A 22,990-nucleotide genomic window follows, 5' to 3' on the forward strand; every position below is an offset into this window, starting at 1 on the left:
CAGTCCGCACAGCACAGTACCAAAACTTTGGTACTGTGCTGTGAATGGATCGGGTCTAGTCGACATCCCGACCTCTGACCTCTCCGCTCTGCACGTGATAAACTGCTTGTTCCTCCTCACTGAGAGCAAAACACTCGACTAGATCTCCACTCTTTGCTGTCCTGCTCCTAAATGGTGGAAGGAGGTCTCTGAAGACATCAGGACCACAGAGAGCCTTCACATCTTCAGACTAAAGACACACCTCTTCAGACTCTACCTCCACTAACACACTAACTAACTGGAGCACTTACACTTACACTTGTACTTATAACGACACTCATCTATAGCAAATTGTAAATTTGCTTATTTGAGGAAATTGCACTTTCTTGTTCTCCTGAGTTTGTACCCTATGCTTGAATGCACTTATTGTAAGTCGCTTTGGATAAAAGCGTCAGCTAAATGACATGTAATGTGATGTCTTGGGATTTCTAAAAAATCTTACATCAATGTGTCATCAATACATTCAGCTGAGGGATTGGCTGAAACTACGACCGGCTCCTATGTACCTCCACAAACCCCACTGATTTCCTACCTTAAGGCCGTGATCACCTTCACTTGAGTTTTAGCAGTCAGCTTCCTTTGCTCCTTTATGTAACACATGTGGTCGTTGTGGCGCAGGGGTTAGAGAAGGTGTGCTGGGAAGCACAAGGTTGGTGGTTCGAGTCCAGGCTGCCCCATTTTTCATGTCGAAGTGTCCCTGAGAGCAAGACACCTTACCCCTAAACCACAAAAATGTGAAAAATCCATGGGTTTAAAGTGTAATGTAAGTCGCTTTGGATAGAAGCGTCTGCTAAATGACCTGTAATGTAATGACTGAAAGGATAAACAGGCATTTCGTATATTCACACCTGCCTGAGAACAAATCAATTTTGAAAACAACGACACACTCCACCAGTTAAGTTAAATGTGTATGCAGTAGCAAACCAAAAGGTTTCAAAAGTGAGAGTGACAGGTGGGTCGGGGTGGCGGGGGGGCTTCAGGCTCATAGCTGTGTGGTGCAGCAGAATGTGCTCTCAGTAATCAGACCGAATATGGCTGGTTTTCATCCTCCCCAACGTCAGAAGCCTCGGATGGAAGAGAGGGAAAGGAGTCTGGCCAGGAAGCCCCAGTGGGCCCAGCACCCGTGGAGGGTCGGTCCGTGTGGCAGCTGTGAAATCCCTTGATCAGAGTTGCATCCAGAATCCGGAACGGGCAAAAAAGACTGTAGCCGACCAGATTCATCCCGTCATCAGTTTGTCTCATAAACCAAGTGGGAGTCCCCCACCGGCACTTTTATCCAAAGCATTTTTTATCCGTGGTTAAACATTACATTATGCCCGGAGAGCAATTAGGGGTACACGTGTCTTGCTCAGGGACACTTCGACAGGGACATGCAGCACGATGTTGCACACCTTTTCAGGAGTAAACAATAACCTCCCTCCAGCGCAGTCGAGGCAGCGCCATCTGCCCTTAAACAGGCCGACGGTGCGCTGCACTACAGCGCCAATCCTTCCATTTGCCACATCTTCTAAGAGCGCAAGATCAGCCATCAGCGTCATTACGCATTGTGACGGCATCATGGCGTTTTATTACCGTCCGTCTGATTGCATCTGACAAGCAACAGCTGTGTTTTGAGGATGAACCGATATTATTACAGAACATATTTCACTTTTCTTTTTGAAAATGTGTTAATTTGTATTTGTTTGTTTTACGCTGCCGATCGATGAAACAGGTGTTTGTGTTATTTATGAGAGACAGTATTGGCATTTCTTTCACACAACAGTCTAGTTTTACACTCTTTCACACACGTTTGCGTGTTTCTTGCATTTGCCGACGGTTCTCATTTCACCCGTTTTTGTGCGTACGCGTGGGTCTGACCTTGCGTGAAGGACCGCACATTTTTCCGTCAAGTTTGCTTTTTATAAATACCAATTATTGCGTAGAGAGCGGCGTCCGCCTTCTTTTGTGCAGACGCAGCGTTTATAAATGAGGCCCCAGGTCCCTTGGAGACCGCCCCCAAACACCTTGCGTAGCTCTGTAGAAAAAGCCAGGGCCGAGGAAGAGGCTAGCTAGCACCTCCCGGTAGGTTTTCCCGTAAATCAGGCAAAGCGGGAAGAACAGGGACAGGAAGGCTCCGTAACGGGGTCAGCCGGATGCGTGGTCAAAAAGAGAAAAAAAAGAGTGGTAGGTGTGGGATTCAAACATGGCTACATAACCGAAAATACCTTACCACTATGCTACTGGACGCACTGTTCAAAAAGTTACAAAAATATGTAAGATCATCTCCTTTCAGTCAAGGCAAAGAGCAGAAGCTAATCACACAACAAGTATTAACTTCTGCAGTAACCCTTTCTGATGGTGTGGAGGTCTGGCAGCTATATTTTGCGATCTGGACACACTGAATGTGTCTCTGCAGGACAAAGTTACCATTTAAACCTGTAGGACAACGCGTCTGGCTTCCTGAAGCAGAGCTGCGATCAAGTGACTGCACAGCCCTCTGCTGTCATCAGGTGGATCATTTCTCTCCAGTGAGAATGTGGACAGAGGTCCAGTCAGTATAACTTATGGAAAGGTAACGTATCGTTAAACAGCAAATGTTAATAAACTTAAAAACATAAATTCAGCAACCTAGGCTATGTTGTTAGCAAACTGATGTTATTGTTATATTGTTGCATAATTCTCAATCTCATAATTTCAGCAAATAATACTTTTTGAACGACGTTAGCATGGCTCGCTAACATTGTTTTATAACATCATAGGGTTAACACGGGCAAACGGCTGTTCAAAGCTGTCAAAATACTAAAGTTGGGGCTCGAAGAGACCTAAAGTTTGCCACCCAACAGACTGAAACCAGTTTGCTGTAAAGTGAATCCCACAAGAGTTTTGGCAATTTCCAGTAAATCTCTCTCCCATTGACTCTAATCGAAGTCCTCCATGTTTTTCACACGTCCTTCTTCGCTCATCCATGCATCCATACGTTCATGCATCATCAATATGTTCAGCTCAGGGATTGTCTGAGACCACAACCGGATCCTCCATACCTGCGCAAACCACATCCCGTAGCTGATGTCCTACCTTTGGACCATGATTCACCTTGTATGAGGTTTTAGCAGTCAGCCTCCTTTGCTCCCAACTATTGCCCATAATGTAGGTGCAGTTTAAGGCTATTTGGCAGTGGTGGCTGGTCCATAGAGGGCAATGGAGCGTCGCCCCACCGTGAGCATGATTCATTTTGTACTAAAAATACATTTGACAAATAGTCAATGTGTGTATATATTATACGACAAATTACATTTGATTTGTTGTATATGTGTGTTTTGGAAACATGGATTATCTGTCAATTAAGAAATATATGCTTTTCCTGCACGTCCTCTTGGCTATACAGTATATATTCATGGATGTACTGAATTGTATGAATTAGATGTCCTTATTATGTTAAAATGTTAAATATTTAACTGCAAAGTAAGAATGCGTGTTTGGTATGCTTCCTTTGCCTTGAATCATACTGGGATGTTTACTGAAACGGATTGGCTGACCCTACCAAAATAAAATTCCACCAGCCGCCACTGCTGTTTGGAACGCTTTTACGATTCCGTTTCTCGACAGTCATCTATCTAATATCTAATACTTTCATTTCATATTTTTGGGTTTGTTATTAGCGTTTGAGTGCTAGATAATGCTACTTTGACCTCATCTTGAAGTGAATTTTCCTGTTTAACACGTATCCACCGGACAAGTTACAGCATCAGGACCTTCCCACCACCGGCCACTGATGAGGGTTCAAGAGTCAACAGCCTTCAGAATGTTCCAACTCACACACACGCATGTTTCCACCGAGGTACCACTCATGCCGTGGAGGTCCACTTGGCAGAGGAACCGAAACCGTGAGTGGAACCGGGCTTTTTACCATTGGCTGACTTGTTACAGTCACTGGATCCACTCCGTCTGCAGTGAAGATACAGCCAAACTGCTTCGAACCAGGAGAAAATCAATGAGTAAAGGAAGGACGGTAATCACCAAATCCAAAGCTGTTCGGCGTTCTTTGTGATGTGACTCTCTGCAGAGCCTACGTGAACCCGGCTGGGTCGGGTGCTTCTTCTGTTGGCTGGATGACAGCGTCTGGAGCGACGGCGTGCAGCAGTGCAGGGAAGGGCGTCGGGGCATGGAAGGGTTGGTCTCGCGGTGGGATTGGTGTCAGTTTTCAGCCAGTGTAAGTGACAGAGCCGCCTGCAGTGCCGCTTCTTCATCGATGCTGTAGTCCTGACAGAAAAGCACAGAGCGGCCGGCTCCTGGTGACCGCAAACCATGCGACGGCCTCAATGTAATTCATGTAAAACACACATCAGGTATTTCAGGAGGCTTCTCCATGGTCACGTTTCCAAAAGAAACCATGGAAGCACTTTTGACTTGGATCTTTCTCTCACTCAGGTCAGAATGTGGGAACAATTGTACCTTATAATTCATCTCACATCGAAAAAAGATAGGTGTACAATACGTATTGATTAACATCGCTGGATGCTGTTACAATATAAGATCATTCACAAATGACATATTTTATGACTCAGTGTGCACTGGCTGCATGTGTGATAATCATGAAATAAATCCAAACTCTAAGCAAACACATCAGTGACCGGCGCTGTGGTATAAGGAGACACAACATCAGCGCCAGACTTACAACAAACGTGTCGTAAGAGAACTTGTGTCTGTGGAGGAGATGCTGCAGGAAGTTGGAGCTTTTATAGCTGGGGTCTCCCCACGGCATGGCGGAACACACCGGACAGACCTGGAGACGCAAACACGGAACACAGCAGCAGGGTTCAGATGAAAGATAAAACCCCATGTGAGCCTCACAGAGGTATCTGTAAAGCACTGTGTGCTGCGTGGAAGGACTGAGCCCATCGGGGGAGTCATCCATCAGCACACAACACCAGCAGTCATAGGAGAGAACGCCGAGGGGCGCATGCGTGCTGTGGGACAGACCAGTGACTAGGAATGAATGTGATGTTATTATATATATTATAACATTGTACATGTTTGGATATTTCTCTGCTCCTAATGTAGACGTTTGTGTTCTTCTCGGCAATACATTCGTATTTTTACTACTAATACTTATTAGTCATTTCATGATATTACACTTTTTAAAAATTGTTTCAAATTTTATAATGAAATTCCACAATGACGTCCTGTTTCTACAGTGTGAATATTATGGGCCTAAACAAATGTTAGACACTTTAAACCTACGTTTTCTTAGATAAGTGTGAAGTAAGCCACAACAACACCAACAACAGGACAGTACTGTTATGTTCAGCTGCTGTTTTCTCCCCATCCGGTGTGTTTGTACCGTCCTTTTCCCCGGCGTGTCCGTCTGTGCTGTTTGTCTCCACCTACAAGAGGCGTGGCCTGTCATCCTGAGCCGTCCCCACACAGCTGATCTCCATTATTCACCCCCCCAGTATTTAAACCCGGGCTGCCCGCTTCTCCAGCGCCAGATCGTTGTACACCCCTGCGTGATTCTGCTGTCCCCGCTCTGACCTGCCGTGCCACCTGCCTCCGTCCCTCTGGCGTCCTCACCCGGCTGTCCCCCTTCCATTGAAATCCCTTCTACAGATCATCAGTCCCGTGGGATCTGTGTGTGTTGGGTCAAATCTCCCTTCTAACAGGTACAAAGTTAAAGTTCATGGTGACCTCGAGCTGTTCACTGGGGGGACGTGAAAAGGTTCGTGCAGGATAAGGTGTCTCTGTCCCGGGCTGTGTGAGTGAGTTATTCTAGACCAGGGGTGTCAAACATACAGCCCGCCAGCGGGTCCAGCTCGGCCCACCGGATGACTTCGGTAGTGTGAGAATTACAGAAAGACACAAATTGCATTTGCAAGTAATAAAAGGACAATTGCTTGAGATCAAAGTGAGTTAGACACTCCTACCCTAGATGACGTAATCTAGTCCCTTACCACTTTACTGGGGTCGTTGCGGTGACTGTCCATGCAGGGCTCCACCAGCGCCTGCTGGTCCAGGTGCCCGGCCCCACAGAACGGACACACAAACGTTGAGCGGTTTGGAACATAGAGAAGACCACCTGCATTATGATGGGGAATGGATTGCACACAGTGAGTTCTAGGGGGGGAGAGGGAGGGAGAGAGGGGGAGAGGGGGGAGAGGGGGGAGAGGGAGGACTTCTCTGGCAGCGGCTCTCATTCAGAGAACAAAGAAGCCACTTACATATTTTTGTATGCTGATAAAGAGGTTAACACAACACCTAATTAATGTTTATGTTCATGATAACTACACAGAGCAAGAAGATCTCCACATGTACTTCACCACGGTTTTTGAAGCACACACACACACACACACACACACACACACCATTGTATTGTCTTGTCAAATGATTAAATAAAGACTTGACATTTGGAAACCTAAATCCATAATACCCAGAGATCCTCATCACACATCTGTTTATGCCAAAATGTTTCCAAACCTTTTAGATATTTGTATTACTTTATTCATGGTTGTCATAGTTTAAGTTAATACGCACACCGCTCTCTTATGGACTGCTGCTGACCGCGGTAGAGGCGGTGATGCCGCTGGGCCGTGGTACCCCTCCAACAGGCTTGTTTGCCACTCACTGTGGCACAAAATGTTTATGGAAAATAATTGTAAAGGGCTTCAGTAAACAACTGTTTTTGCATTGTGCTGCGCGTGTTCAGGGTGTGAGTACCTTGGTACAGGTTGGGAGGTGGACACCACAGGGACGAACTTAGGACAATTAGCTATCTGCTCCTGTACTTTGGAACAGGACGCAATGCGGGGCCTCATCTTTGCCAGGGCCACCTGAGAACACACACAATAACACAAGGACAACATCATGTGTCTTACTCCAGGTTCTCACTGACTCACACTGACCAGTCCAACACACTTTACATTACCAACCAGGATTAAACCCTCTGGCCACCCTGCAAGCGGAGCGGACACATGGAGACTACGGCAGCGAGTGATGCCACGGTGACAGCACTCAATGATGTACCAGTTGCTCCTACCTACCTTCTTGTTACAGAGGCCAGCTGCTTCTCCACGCTGGAGGAGCGTTCCACCTTCTTGGGGTCAAAGGGCACGCGACAGAGAGGGCAGAGGGGCGAGGTCACCTGGAGACACGGCTGCAAGCACTCCGCACAGAACCTGTTACCGCCAGGAGAAAAGGTTAATGCGACGGTAAAGGTTGAGTGGCGATCCCAGGGATGTCCTGCTGGTCCAGGCTTTAGTCCGCAAGTGTCTCCTTGTGAGGAACCTTTGGCTTGTGTCCCAGGATTCTATTCCGGAGACACTAGAGTCAAATGTCTTTCTGTTCCCTGCTCCGTGCTTCTGTGGGCCGGGGACAAGCAACTTTCCTCCATGAACATCAGCAGCAGATGAGTAAAAATAGCTGCATCTGTCCTATAAATAGAAGTGAGGCTCCCTGAGGGCTTCTCTTCTCTTTGTTGTTCTTTTCAGCTCTATCAGATCAGATACGCTCCTCACTAAGTGCCCATTTATTTCATTTTCATATGATCATGTAAAAATCATCATTAATGAGCACATTAGAAAACAAGAGCAAATACAAGGGCTTTCAAAGCGTGGTCCCATGAAAATCCTCATTTTAATACACTTGGATCTGCCAACATGCAGGAAATAGATATTATTTTAATCTCCGACAGCTTTTGTTGATCGTATTTATTCCTTTCTGCAGGATAGTGGCCTTACTCCAGGTTCAAACTGACTCACACTGACCAGTCCAACACACTTTACCTTACCAACCGGGATTAAAACCTCTGGCCACCCTGCAAGCGGAGCGGACACATGAAGACTACGGTAGCGAGTGAAGCCACAGCGACAGCACTCAATGATGTACCAGTTGCTCCTACCTGAGTTACAGTGATGGCAAATGTAGGGTCTGAGTATGGGATCAGATCAGTCTCAATAATTGCAAATGCACACAGAAAGACTCACAAATGCAAAAAGAAGATTCACAAAGAGAGAACGGATCAGATATCCGTTCTCTCGTAAACATCCTTCGTTTTAATAATGGCGGTATTGTGCTGTGAACCTCGCAGCATCGATCGCACCCTGAAAGCACCGTCTCCACCTCCCCCCCCCCCCCCCCGCCTTATAATCCGGTGTGTGCCCTATATATGAAATATGTTCTAAACTAGGTCATTCATTGAAGGTGCGCTTTATAATCCGGTGCGGCGTATAGTGCGGAAAATACGGTAGTGTGGGTTTTCTGCGACTTCTAACACAGTAGATTCACAAATGCGTATTTTTTAACATTCAGCCAATGTCGGCCTCATTTTCAACCAATGACATGAGCACACACCTCTCTGGGAACCCGTCACCTTATCGTGGTGGAGAGGTTTGTGTGTCCCTGTGAACCTGAGGGCTGTGTTGTCGGGGGCCTTGTGCTCCTGGTAGGGTTACCCTTGGCGAAGTGGTCTCAGGCGAGGGGCCAGACTAAGAATGGTTCAAAAAGACCCCATGAAAAAACGGAAGAGGGACGGAGTTACCCGGCCCGGAGGAAGCCCGGGGCCCCCATTTGGAGCCAGGCCCAGATGGAGGGCCTGACGCGGCAGCCCAACACTCTACTCCCCATGTGCTCGACACCTGTGGGGGAAACCGATGGGGTCGGGTGCGCTGCTACAAGGGTGGCAGTGACAGTGGGGGTCCAGACGGAACGGACCTGGGCGGCAGATGCTGGCTCCCTCTCTGGGGGGGAAGGAGCCGGCGCTTGTTCAGGAGGTGGAGCGTTACCAGTTGGATCTGGTGGTAAAAATAGTTTTATATATATATATAGTTATATAGATTGAATTGTTTGAATAAGACGTCCTTATAATGTTAAACTGTTGAATGAATGTTTTTGCATTGAATAATACTGTGCTGTAGAGCTGCACGGTATACCGGTATAAGATGTCCAAACGTAACCTTCAAACCGGTGTTACGAACGTGTTGCATCATAACAACCGACTTCAGCAGGCGGCAGAATTTATTTTTGCAGGTCCTCACGTGTGTTGAGATTGAGTCCTGGTTATAACTTTATACCAACAATGAATAACCCACAACAAACTCTTTAACAGGTAAAACACCACGACACAACAGCTTGTGACACATAAACAATTTGTAACACTAATAATTATACATTTATAAAAAGTAACTCTGCTGCTACATGAAAAGACAAAAAAGAGCGATACAGGAGGAACAACGAGAGACCAGAGATGCACCAACACAACTTGTGCCCAACAGAGGAGCCGAGGCTGTTTGGAGCGTTTTTGGTTTTGGGAAATCTGATTTTATATCAGAAAACGATTCATTGCAAAGTCTGTCGAGTTGGCCAGCGAGCGGCGAACAGCTGTTCGGGTAGCGTCAATGAATGAATGTGTTTACTTGAAAAAGCAACACCGTCACAATCTTTGATACCGTGATATGGATATTTGGCCTCACCGTGCAGCCGGGATGTTTACTGAAACTGATTGACTGACCCTATCAAAAAAATAAACCCACCAGCCTCCACTGTACAGCACACATATGTTCCTGTTGTTTTAGAGCAACAAAGTGATGAATAACAGTTAAAGTGACATGTGCAGTGTGAAGGGGAGTGACCGGTGGAGTGTTATAGTCAGTCAGTGGGGGACCAGCTCTGTTGATGAGCCCGACTGCCGACAGGAAGAAACTGTTGGTGTGGCGGGAGGTCTTAGTCCTGATGGACCTCAGCCTCCTGCCAGATGGAAGGGGCACAAACAGGTTTTGTCCGGGGTGAGAGGGGTCGGCTACCATCTTTTTAGCTGCTTCAGAGACCTGGAAGCGAACAAGTCCTGCAGGGACGGCAGATTGCAGCCGATCAGCATCTCTGCAGAGCGGAGGACACGCTGCAGTCATTGCATCGACAACCCATGAACGTTATGGCAGTCTGATTCAATACTTGACCATTTTACACCAACGTAAATAGGATTAGAGCAGCATATTCTCCCTTTTGATCTCATGAAAATGCGTTTTAAATATGACTAATACTTCCCCCATTGTACAACATTGATCGAGTCTTCAGTGGCAGTGTCCCTTCCCTGCCAGCAGGGGGCGGTGTTACATGTCTATTCATGATTATACATTGACCGCTGTATTAAATCTGATTGTCAACATTATTACATGAACTAATGTCTGCGCGTAAAACAAAGAAACGACTCGTGTCTCAACTGTATCAAACAGTTTTAATGTTTTCTTTTCCTCCAAAAATGATTAGTCTGTGACTTCAATCTGGCTGCAGAAACCTGGTGAGGGGGGCCGCTGTTCATCCCCCGGAGTTCTCCTCTTTTCCCTACTCCAGTGCATCCTTTCACAAGCATAGAGATGGTTTACACAACATGGAATAACAGTCTATCCCGGAAAACTGACATGCATCAAAAGTCTATGACTGTAAATGTTATGCAGCACAAACTTTTCCCTAATACCTATTTGAGCATTTTCCACCAGTCTGCACATCTTGTAGCCGTCAGAAAATGTATTTGGATCCACAACACCTGGGAAAGAAAGACAACGCTTGCAGGGATTTCAGAGAGTCAGCTGCGCAAATGTCCGGTAATATCTCGATTTTAATTGGTCCGTGTTTGATTCGTAACGTAGATTACTGGCATAACCTATTTACGTGCAAAGGCACAGCAGAGTTGTGCTTTTTGACGTACGTGTTGTAGAATAAGTGCGCATGTGCAACATGGGTTTTCGCTTGTGGTCCGCAATGAATGGACGGTAAAAGCAATGCTTATTCTACCATTTCTTTGTGTTTGATTATGCGTAACGGCTGCATTTGTCATCGTAACATCTAAACAATTAGAATGACACACATATCGCATATATAACTATAAGAAGTTATGAGATAGATGATTACTGGCACGGTGGTCCGCAGTGCACTGCTCATTCTGTATTTCATTGTTTGTAACGTCTGTGGGAACAACACACATGTTGCATATATCATTATAAGAATAAGCAGTAAAAATACAAATACATGTTTATTAAATAAATAAACATTTTTATGTGTGAATTTTTTGTAAATATATTAAAATGAAAAACAATTGAGCTCTTCCATCTGTGTTGCTTTCACGGTCTTTTCAGGTGCTACAGATCACGTGACCTGCCGTTCAGATGACGGACACATGGCGACGCGCAAACAACAAACAACAGACACGCAGACAAACAACAGACACGCAAACAAACAGCAGACACGCAAACAAACAACAGACACGCAGACAAACAGACACGCAGACAAACAGACACGCAGACAAACAGACACGCAGACAAACAACAGACACGCAAACAAACAGCAGACACGCAAACAAACAGCAGACACGCAGACAAACAACAGACACGCAGACAAACAACAGACACGCAAACAAACAGCAGACACGCAGACAAACAGCAGACACGCAAACAAACAGCAGACACGCAGACAAACAGCAGACACGCAAACAAACAGCAGACACGCAGACAAACAGCAGACACGCAGACAAACAGCAGACACGCAAACAAACAGCAGACACGCAGACAAACAGCAGACACGCAGACAAACAGCAGACACGCAGACAAACAGCAGACACGCAGACAAACAGCAGACACGCAAACAAACAGCAGACACGCAGACAAACAGCAGACACGCAAACAAACAACAGACACGCAGACAAACAGCAGACACGCAGCAGACACGCAAACGCAAACAAACAGCAGACACGCAAACAAACAGCAGACACGCAGACAAACAACAGACACGCAGACAAACAACAGACACGCAAACAAACAACAGACACGCAAACAAACAGCAGACACGCAGACAAACAACAGACACGCAGACAAACAGCAGACACGCAGACAAACAGCAGACACGCAGACAAACAACAGACACGCAAACAAACAACAGACACGCAGACAAACAACAGACACGCAAACAAACAACAGACACGCAGACAAACAACAGACACGCAAACAAACAACAGACACGCAGACAAACAACAGACACGCAGACAAACAGCAGACACGCAAACAAACAGCAGACACGCAGACAAACAACAGACACGCAAACAAACAGCAGACACGCAGACAAACAACAGACACGCAAACAAACAACAGACACGCAGACAAACAACAGACACGCAGACAAACAACAGACACGCAGACAAACAGCAGACACGCAGACAAACAGCAGACACGCAGACAAACAACAGACACGCAAACAAACAACAGACACGCAGACAAACAACAGACACGCAGACAAACAGCAGACACGCAGACAAACAACAGACACGCAGACAAACAACAGACACGCAAACAAACAACAGACACGCAGACAAACAACAGACACGCAAACAAACAGCAGACACGCAGCAGACACGCAAACGCAAACAAACAGCAGACACGCAAACAAACAGCAGACACGCAGACAAACAGCAGACACGCAAACAAACAACAGACACGCAGACAAACAGCAGAAACGCAAACAAACAACAGACACGCAGACAAACAGCAGACACGCAGACAAACAACAGACACGCAGACAAACAGCAGACACGCAGACAAACAGCAGACACGCAGACAAACAACAGACACGCAGACAAACAGCAGACACGCAAACAAACAACAGAAACGCAGACAAACAGCAGACACGCAGCAGACACGCAAACGCAAACAAACAGCAGACACGCAAACAAACAGCAGACACGCAGACAAACAACAGACACGCAAACAAACAACAGACACGCAAACAAACAGCAGACACGCAGACAAACAACAGACACGCAGACAAACAGCAGACACGCAGACAAACAGCAGACACGCAAACAAACAGCAGACACGCAGACAAACAGCAGACACGCAAACAAACAACAGACACGCAGACAAACAGCAGACACGCAAACAAACAACAGACACGCAGACAAACAGCAGACACGCAGACAAACAACAGACACGCAAACAAACAACAGACACGCAGACAAACAACAGACACGCAGACAAACAGCAGACACGCAAACAAACAGCAGACACGCAAACAAACAACAGACACGCAGACAAACAGCAGACACGCAGACAAACAACAGACATTGCAGCAGACACGCAAACGCAAACAAACAGCAGACACGCAAACAAACAGCAGACACGCAGACAAACAACAGACACGCAGACAAACAGCAGACACGCAGCAGACACGCAAACGCAAACAAACAGCAGACACGCAAACAAACAGCAGACACGCAAACAAACAGCAGACACGCAAACAAACAGCAGACACGCAGACAAACAACAGACACGCAGACAAACAGCAGACACGCAGCAGACACGCAAACGCAAACAAACAGCAGACACGCAAACAAACAGCAGACACGCAAACAAACAGCAGACACGCAAACAAACAGCAGACACGCAAACAAACAGCAGACACGCAGACAAACAACAGACACGCAAACAAACAACAGACACGCAAACAAACAGCAGACACGCAGACAAACAGCAGACACGCAGACAAACAACAGACACGCAGACAAACAACAGACACGCAGACAAACAGCAGACACGCAAACAAACAGCAGACACGCAAACAAACAACAGACACGCAGACAAACAGCAGACACGCAGACAAACAACAGACACGCAGACAAACAGCAGACACGCAAACAAACAGCAGACACGCAAACAAACAACAGACACGCAGACAAACAGCAGACACGCAGACAAACAACAGACATTGCAGCAGACACGCAAACGCAAACAAACAGCAGACACGCAAACAAACAGCAGACACGCAGACAAACAACAGACACGCAGACAAACAGCAGACACGCAGCAGACACGCAAACGCAAACAAACAGCAGACACGCAAACAAACAGCAGACACGCAAACAAACAGCAGACACGCAAACAAACAGCAGACACGCAGACAAACAACAGACACGCAGACAAACAGCAGACACGCAGCAGACACGCAAACGCAAACAAACAGCAGACACGCAGACAAACAGCAGACACGCAGACAAACAGCAGACACGCAGACAAAAAGCAGACACGCAGACAAACAGCAGACACGCAAACAAACAGCAGACACGCAAACAAACAACAGACACGCAGACAAACAGCAGACACGCAGACAAACAGCAGACAAACAGCAGACAAACAGCAGACACGCAAACAAACAGCAGACACGCAAACAAACAGCAGACACGCAGACAAACAGCAGACACGCAAACGCAAACAAACAGCAGACACGCAAACAAACAACAGACACGCAGACAAACAGCAGACACGCAAACAAACAGCAGACACGCAGACAAACAACAGACACGCAGACAAACAGCAGACACGCAAACGCAAACAAACAGCAGACACGCAAACAAACAACAGACACGCAGACAAACAGCAGACACGCAAACAAACAGCAGACACGCAGACAAACAACAGACAAACAGCAGACAAACAGCAGACACGCAAACAAACAGCAGACACGCAAACAAACAGCAGACACGCAAACAAACAGCAGACACGCAGACAAACAGCAGACACGCAAACAAACAACAGACACGCAGACAAACAGCAGACACGCAGACAAACAACAGACACGCAGACAAACAGCAGACACGCAGACAAACAGCAGACACGCAAACAAACAGCAGACACGCAGACAAACAGCAGACACGCAGACAAACAGCAGACACGCAGACAAACAACAGACACGCAAACAAACAGCAGACACGCAGACAAACAGCAGACACGCAGACAAACAGCAGACACGCAGACAAACAGCAGACACGCAAACAAACAGCAGACACGCAGACAAACAGCAGACACGCAGACAAACAGCAGACACGCAGACAAACAACAGACACGCAGACAAACAGCAGACACGCAGACAAACAGCAGACACGCAAACAAACAGCAGACACGCAGACAAACAGCAGACACGCAAACAAACAACAGACACGCAGACAAACAGCAGACACGCAAACAAACAGCAGACACGCAGACAAACAACAGACACGCAAACAAACAGCAGACACGCAAACAAACAGCAGACACGCAGACAAACAACAGACACGCAGACAAACAGCAGACACGCAGCAGACACGCAAACGCAAACAAACAGCAGACACGCAAACAAACAGCAGAAAAGCAGACAAACATCAGACACGCAAACAAACAACAGACACGCAGACAAACAGCAGACACGCAGACAAACAGCAGACACGCAGACAAACAGCAGACACGCAAACAAACAGCAGACACGCAGACAAACAACAGACACGCAGACAAACAACAGACACGCAAACAAACAACAGACACGCAGACAAACAGCAGACACGCAGACAAACAGCAGACACGCAGACAAACAGCAGACAAACAGCAGACACGCAAACAAACAGCAGACACGCAGACAAACAACAGACACGCAGACAAACAACAGACACGCAAACAAACAGCAGACACGCAGACAAACAGCAGACACGCAGACAAACAACAGACACGCAAACAAACAGCAGACACGCAAACAAACAGCAGACACGCAGACAAACAGCAGACACGCAGACAAACAGCAGACACGCAGACAAACAGCAGACAAACAGCAGACACGCAAACAAACAACAGACACGCAGACAAACAGCAGACAAACAGCAGACACGCAAACAAACAGCAGACACGCAGACAAACATCAGACAGCAAACAAACAGCAGACACGCAGACAAACAACAGACACGCAGACAAACAACAGACACGCAAACAAACAGCAGACACGCAGACAAACAGCAGACACGCAGACAAACATCAGACACGCAGACAAACATCAGACACGCAAACAAACAGCAGACACGCAGACAAACAACAGACACGCAGACAAACAACAGACACGCAAACAAACAGCAGACACGCAGACAAACAGCAGACACGCAGACAAACATCAGACACGCAGACAAACATCAGACACGCAAACAAACAGCAGACACGCAGACAAACAACAGACACGCAGACAAACAACAGACACGCAGACAAACAGCAGACACGCAGACAAACATCAGACACGCAGACAAACATCAGACACGCAAACAAACAGCAGACACGCAGACAAACAACAGACACGCAAACAAACAGCAGACACGCAGACAAACAGCAGACACGCAGACAAACAACAGACACGCAGACAAACAACAGACACGCAAACAAACAGCAGACACGCAGACAAACAGCAGACACGCAGACAAACAACAGACACGCAAACAAACAACAGACACGCAAACAAACAGCAGACACGCAGACAAACAACAGACACGCAGACAAACAACAGACACGCAAACAAACAGCAGACACGCAGACAAACAACAGACACGCAGACAAACAGCAGACACGCAAACAAACAGCAGACACGCAGACAAACATCAGACACGCAAACAAACAGCAGACACGCAGACAAACAACAGACACGCAGACAAACAACAGACACGCAAACAAACAGCAGACACGCAGACAAACAACAGACACGCAGACAAACAGCAGACACGCAAACAAACAGCAGACACGCAGACAAACAGCAGACACGCAAACAAACAGCAGACACGCAAACAAACAGCAGACACGCAGACAAACAACAGACACGCAGACAAACAACAGACACGCAAACAAACAACAGACACGCAGACAAACAGCAGACACGCAGACAAACAACAGACACGCAGACAAACAGCAGACACGCAAACAACAGACACGCAGACAAACAACAGACACGCAGACAAACAACAGACACGCAGACAACAGACACGCAGACAAACAACAGACACGCAGACAAACAACAGACACGCAGACAAACAGCAGACACGCAAACAGCAGACACGCAGACAAACAACAGACACGCAAACAAACAGCAGACACGCAGACAAACAGCAGACACGCAAACAAACAACAGACACGCAGACAAACAGCAGACACGCAAACAAACAACAGACACGCAGACAAACAGCAGACACGCAGACAAACAACAGACACGCATACAAACAACAGACACGCAGACATACAGCAGACACGCAAACAAACAGCAGACACGCAAACAAACAACAGACACGCAGACAAACAGCAGACACGCAGACAAACAACAGACACGCAGACAAACAGCAGACACGCAAACAAACAGCAGACACGCAAACAAACAACAGACACGCAGACAAACAGCAGACACGCAGACAAACAACAGACACGCAGACAAACAGCAGACACGCAAACAAACAGCAGACACGCAAACAAACAACAGACACGCAGACAAACAGCAGACACGCAGACAAACAACAGACATTGCAGCAGACACGCAAACGCAAACAAACAGCAGACACGCAAACAAACAGCAGACACGCAGACAAACAACAGACACGCAGACAAACAGCAGACACGCAGCAGACACGCAAACGCAAACAAACAGCAGACACGCAAACAAACAGCAGACACGCAAACAAACAGCAGACACGCAGACAAACAACAGACACGCAGACAAACAGCAGACACGCAGCAGACACGCAAACGCAAACAAACAGCAGACACGCAGACAAACAGCAGACACGCAGACAAACAACAGACACGCAAACAAACAGCAGACACGCAAACAAACAGCAGACACGCAGACAAACAACAGACACGCAGACAAACAGCAGACACGCAGCAGACACGCAAACGCAAACAAACAGCAGACACGCAGACAAACAGCAGACACGCAGACAAACAGCAGACACGCAGACAAAAAGCAGACACGCAGACAAACAGCAGACACGCAAACAAACAGCAGACACGCAAACAAACAACAGACACGCAGACAAACAGCAGACACGCAGACAAACAGCAGACAAACAGCAGACAAACAGCAGACACGCAAACAAACAGCAGACACGCAAACAAACAGCAGACACGCAGACAAACAGCAGACACGCAAACAAACAGCAGACACGCAAACAAACAACAGACACGCAAACAAACAGCAGACACGCAAACAAACAACAGACACGCAGACAAACAGCAGACACGCAAACAAACAGCAGACACGCAGACAAACAACAGACACGCAGACAAACAGCAGACACGCAGACAAACAGCAGACACGCAAACAAACAGCAGACACGCAAACAAACAACAGACACGCAGACAAACAGCAGACACGCAGACAAACAGCAGACACGCAGACAAACAACAGACACGCAAACAAACAACAGACACGCAGACAAACAACAGACACGCAGACAAACAGCAGACACGCAGACAAACAGCAGACAAACAGCAGACAAACAGCAGACACGCAAACAAACAGCAGACACGCAAACAAACAGCAGACACGCAGACAAACAGCAGACACGCAAACGCAAACAAACAGCAGACACGCAAACAAACAACAGACACGCAGACAAACAGCAGACACGCAAACAAACAGCAGACACGCAGACAAACAGCAGACACGCAAACGCAAACAAACAGCAGACACGCAAACAAACAACAGACACGCAGACAAACAGCAGACACGCAAACAAACAGCAGACACGCAGACAAACAACAGACACGCAGCAGACACGCAAACGCAAACAAACAGCAGACACGCAAACAAACAGCAGACACGCAGACAAACAGCAGACACGCAGACAAACAGCAGACACGCAAACGCAAACAAACAGCAGACACGCAAACAAACAACAGACACGCAGACAAACAGCAGACACGCAAACAAACAGCAGACACGCAGACAAACAACAGACACGCAGCAGACACGCAAACGCAAACAAACAGCAGACACGCAAACAAACAGCAGACACGCAAACAAACAGCAGACACGCAGACAAACAGCAGACACGCAAACAAACAACAGACACGCAGACAAACAGCAGACACGCAGACAAACAACAGACACGCAGACAAACAGCAGACACGCAGACAAACAGCAGACACGCAGACAAACAGCAGACACGCAGACAAACAGCAGACACGCAAACAAACAGCAGACACGCAGACAAACAGCAGACACGCAGACAAACAACAGACACGCAGACAAACAGCAGACACGCAGACAAACAGCAGACACGCAAACAAACAGCAGACACGCAGACAAACAGCAGACACGCAAACAAACAACAGACACGCAGACAAACAGCAGACACGCAAACAAACAGCAGACACGCAGACAAACAACAGACACGCAAACAAACAGCAGACACGCAAACAAACAGCAGACACGCAGACAAACAACAGACACGCAGACAAACAGCAGACACGCAGCAGACACGCAAACGCAAACAAACAGCAGACACGCAAACAAACAGCAGACACGCAGACAAACATCAGACACGCAAACAAACAACAGACACGCAGACAAACAGCAGACACGCAGACAAACAGCAGACACGCAAACAAACAGCAGACACGCAGACAAACAACAGACACGCAGACAAACAACAGACACGCAAACAAACAACAGACACGCAGACAAACAGCAGACACGCAGACAAACAGCAGACACGCAGACAAACAGCAGACAAACAGCAGACACGCAAACAAACAGCAGACACGCAGACAAACATCAGACACGCAAACAAACAGCAGACACGCAGACAAACAACAGACACGCAGACAAACAACAGACACGCAAACAAACAGCAGACGAGCAGACAAACAGCAGACACGCAGACAAACAACAGACACGCAAACAAACAGCAGACACGCAAACAAACAGCAGACACGCAGACAAACAGCAGACACGCAGACAAACAGCAGACAAACAGCAGACACGCAAACAAACAGCAGACACGCAGACAAACATCAGACAAACAGCAGACACGCAAACAAACAACAGACACGCAGACAAACAGCAGACAAACAGCAGACACGCAAACAAACAGCAGACACGCAGACAAACATCAGACACGCAAACAAACAGCAGACACGCAGACAAACAACAGACACGCAGACAAACAACAGACACGCAAACAAACAGCAGACACGCAGACAAACAGCAGACACGCAGACAAACATCAGACACGCAGACAAACATCAGACACGCAAACAAACAGCAGACACGCAGACAAACAACAGACACGCAGACAAACAACAGACACGCAAACAAACAGCAGACACGCAGACAAACAGCAGACACGCAGACAAACATCAGACACGCAGACAAACATCAGACACGCAAACAAACAGCAGACACGCAGACAAACAACAGACACGCAGACAAACAACAGACACGCAGACAAACAGCAGACACGCAGACAAACATCAGACACGCAGACAAACATCAGACACGCAAACAAACAGCAGACACGCAGACAAACAACAGACACGCAGACAAACAACAGACACGCAAACAAACAGCAGACACGCAGACAAACAACAGACACGCAGACAAACATCAGACACGCAAACAAACAGCAGACACGCAGACAAACAACAGACACGCAGACAAACAACAGACACGCAAACAAACAGCAGACACGCAGACAAACAACAGACACGCAGACAAACATCAGACACGCAAACAAACAGCAGACACGCAGACAAACAACAGACACGCAGACAAACAACAGACACGCAGACAAACAGCAGACACGCAGACAAACATCAGACACGCAGACAAACATCAGACACGCAAACAAACAGCAGACACGCAGACAAACAACAGACACGCAGACAAACAACAGACACGCAGACAAACAGCAGACACGCAGACAAACATCAGACACGCAGACAAACATCAGACACGCAAACAAACAGCAGACACGCAGACAAACAACAGACACGCAGACAAACAACAGACACGCAGACAAACAGCAGACACGCAAACAAACAGCAGACACGCAGACAAACATCAGACACGCAAACAAACAGCAGACACGCAGACAAACAACAGACACGCAGACAAACAACAGACACGCAAACAAACAGCAGACACGCAGACAAACAACAGACACGCAGACAAACAGCAGACACGCAAACAAACAGCAGACACGCAGACAAACAACAGACACGCAGACAAACAACAGACACGCAAACAAACAGCAGACACGCAAACAAACAGCAGACACGCAGACAAACAACAGACACGCAGACAAACAACAGACACGCAAACAAACAACAGACACGCAGACAAACAGCAGACACGCAGACAAACAACAGACACGCAGACAAACAGCAGACACGCAAACAACAGACACGCAGACAAACAACAGACACGCAGACAAACAACAGACACGCAGACAACAGACACGCAGACAAACAACAGACACGCAGACAAACAACAGACACGCAGACAAACAGCAGACACGCAAACAGCAGACACGCAGACAAACAACAGACACGCAAACAAACAGCAGACACGCAGACAAACAGCAGACACGCAGACAAACAACAGACACGCAGACAAACAACAGACACGCAAACAACAGACACGCAGACAAACAACAGACACGCAAACAACAGACACGCAAACAAACAACAGACACGCAGACAAACAGCAGACACGCAGACAAACAACAGACACGCAAACAACAGACACGCAAACAAACAACAGACACGCAGACAAACAACAGACACGCAGACAAACAGCAGACACGCAGACAAACAACAGACACGCAGACAAACAACAGACACGCAAACAACAGACACGCAGACAAACAACAGACACGCAGACAAACAGCAGACACGCAAACAACAGACACGCAGACAAACAGCAGACACGCAGACAAACAACAGACACGCAAACAACAGACACGCAGACAAACAACAGACACGCAAACAACAGACACGCAAACAAACAACAGACACGCAGACAAACAACAGACACGCAGACAAACAGCAGACACGCAGACAAACAACAGACACGCAGACAAACAACAGACACGCAAAGAACAGACACGCAAACAAACAACAGACACGCAGACAAACAGCAGACACGCAGACAAACAACAGACACGCAGACAAACAGCAGACACGCAAACAAACAGCAGACACGCAAACAAACAGCAGACACGCAGACAAACAACAGACACGCAAACAAACAGCAGACACGCAAACAAACAGCACGCGGCTACTGTACGTGTGCGCGCAGCTGGCGATGCTGACGGCTTTGCGGTAGACCTCCAGGCAGATGGGACAGGAGAGCCGCCTCTCGACGCTCTCCGCCGGGCCGCGGCTGGTTGCTCGCCGAGACGAAGCTCCGAAACATCGCCATCGTGGAGCCGCTAGAGGCGACCACAGCTCGCCCGCCCCCCGCTGTCCCAACCGACGTCAGTTGTGAACTATGTCCATGAACCCAAGCGTTGACGTCACTGTGCCCCCGGATGGGAGGTGGGCATCGCGAGCGTCAACGCTGCTGCACGTGAAGGCGTCGCTCCGCAGGAGCACGTAGACCGCGGGCACGCCCTCCTCACGTTAGCGCTCGTGGGATCCCCGCCAGCAGCGTCAGCACCCCGCGCGCGTCCTCACTTCCTCTGCCCCTAAAGCCTGACCCCTGACCCCTCAGGGACAACTGGCGTCACCTGGCCAGGTGGCGGGAATAGGAATGGGCCAGAAAGCCTCAAACACACGACTAATGCAGTTAACGTGTGAGATTGGGAAGACATCTCTGAAGAACTGTAAATGTTAGATATTTACACAAAACAACCCTGTAAGCAGGTGTTTTCCACCTCTGCAGCTCATCCAGAATGCAGCAGCTCCACTGGTCTTCAACCTTCCTAAATTCTCCCTCACTCCTCCGCTCTCTTCACTGGTACCGGTGGCTCATCCAGTTCTAAACATGGTGCTCACGTACCATGCTGTGAATGGATGGGGTCCAGCTTACATCCAGGACCTGGTCCAACCCGACATCCCGACCCGCACTCTCCGCTCTGCATGTGATAAACTGCTTGTTCCTCCTCACTGAGAGCAAAACACTCGACTAGATCTCCACTCTTTGCTGTCCTGCTCCTAAATGGTGG

General features: G+C 47.7%; 1 protein-coding gene across 1 annotated transcript; it reads right to left on the minus strand.

Annotated features, from left to right (window-relative positions):
* Window positions 1-3,340: 3,340 nt before the first annotated feature.
* Window positions 3,341-22,279, minus strand: LOC120820804 (E3 ubiquitin-protein ligase RNF166-like). Its single transcript, XM_078104592.1, is given in 8 exon segments — window positions 3,341-4,278; window positions 4,694-4,801; window positions 5,967-6,081; window positions 6,730-6,842; window positions 7,053-7,066; window positions 7,069-7,187; window positions 22,111-22,200; window positions 22,202-22,279. Coding segments are annotated over 8 exon segments (669 nt in total). The 5' UTR covers window positions 22,246-22,279; the 3' UTR covers window positions 3,341-4,212.
* Between the last annotated feature and the right edge of the window lie 711 nt (window positions 22,280-22,990).

This window comes from Gasterosteus aculeatus, chromosome 6 (genome assembly GCF_964276395.1).
Source record: "Gasterosteus aculeatus chromosome 6, fGasAcu3.hap1.1, whole genome shotgun sequence".
Classification (NCBI taxonomy): domain Eukaryota; kingdom Metazoa; phylum Chordata; class Actinopteri; order Perciformes; family Gasterosteidae; genus Gasterosteus; species Gasterosteus aculeatus.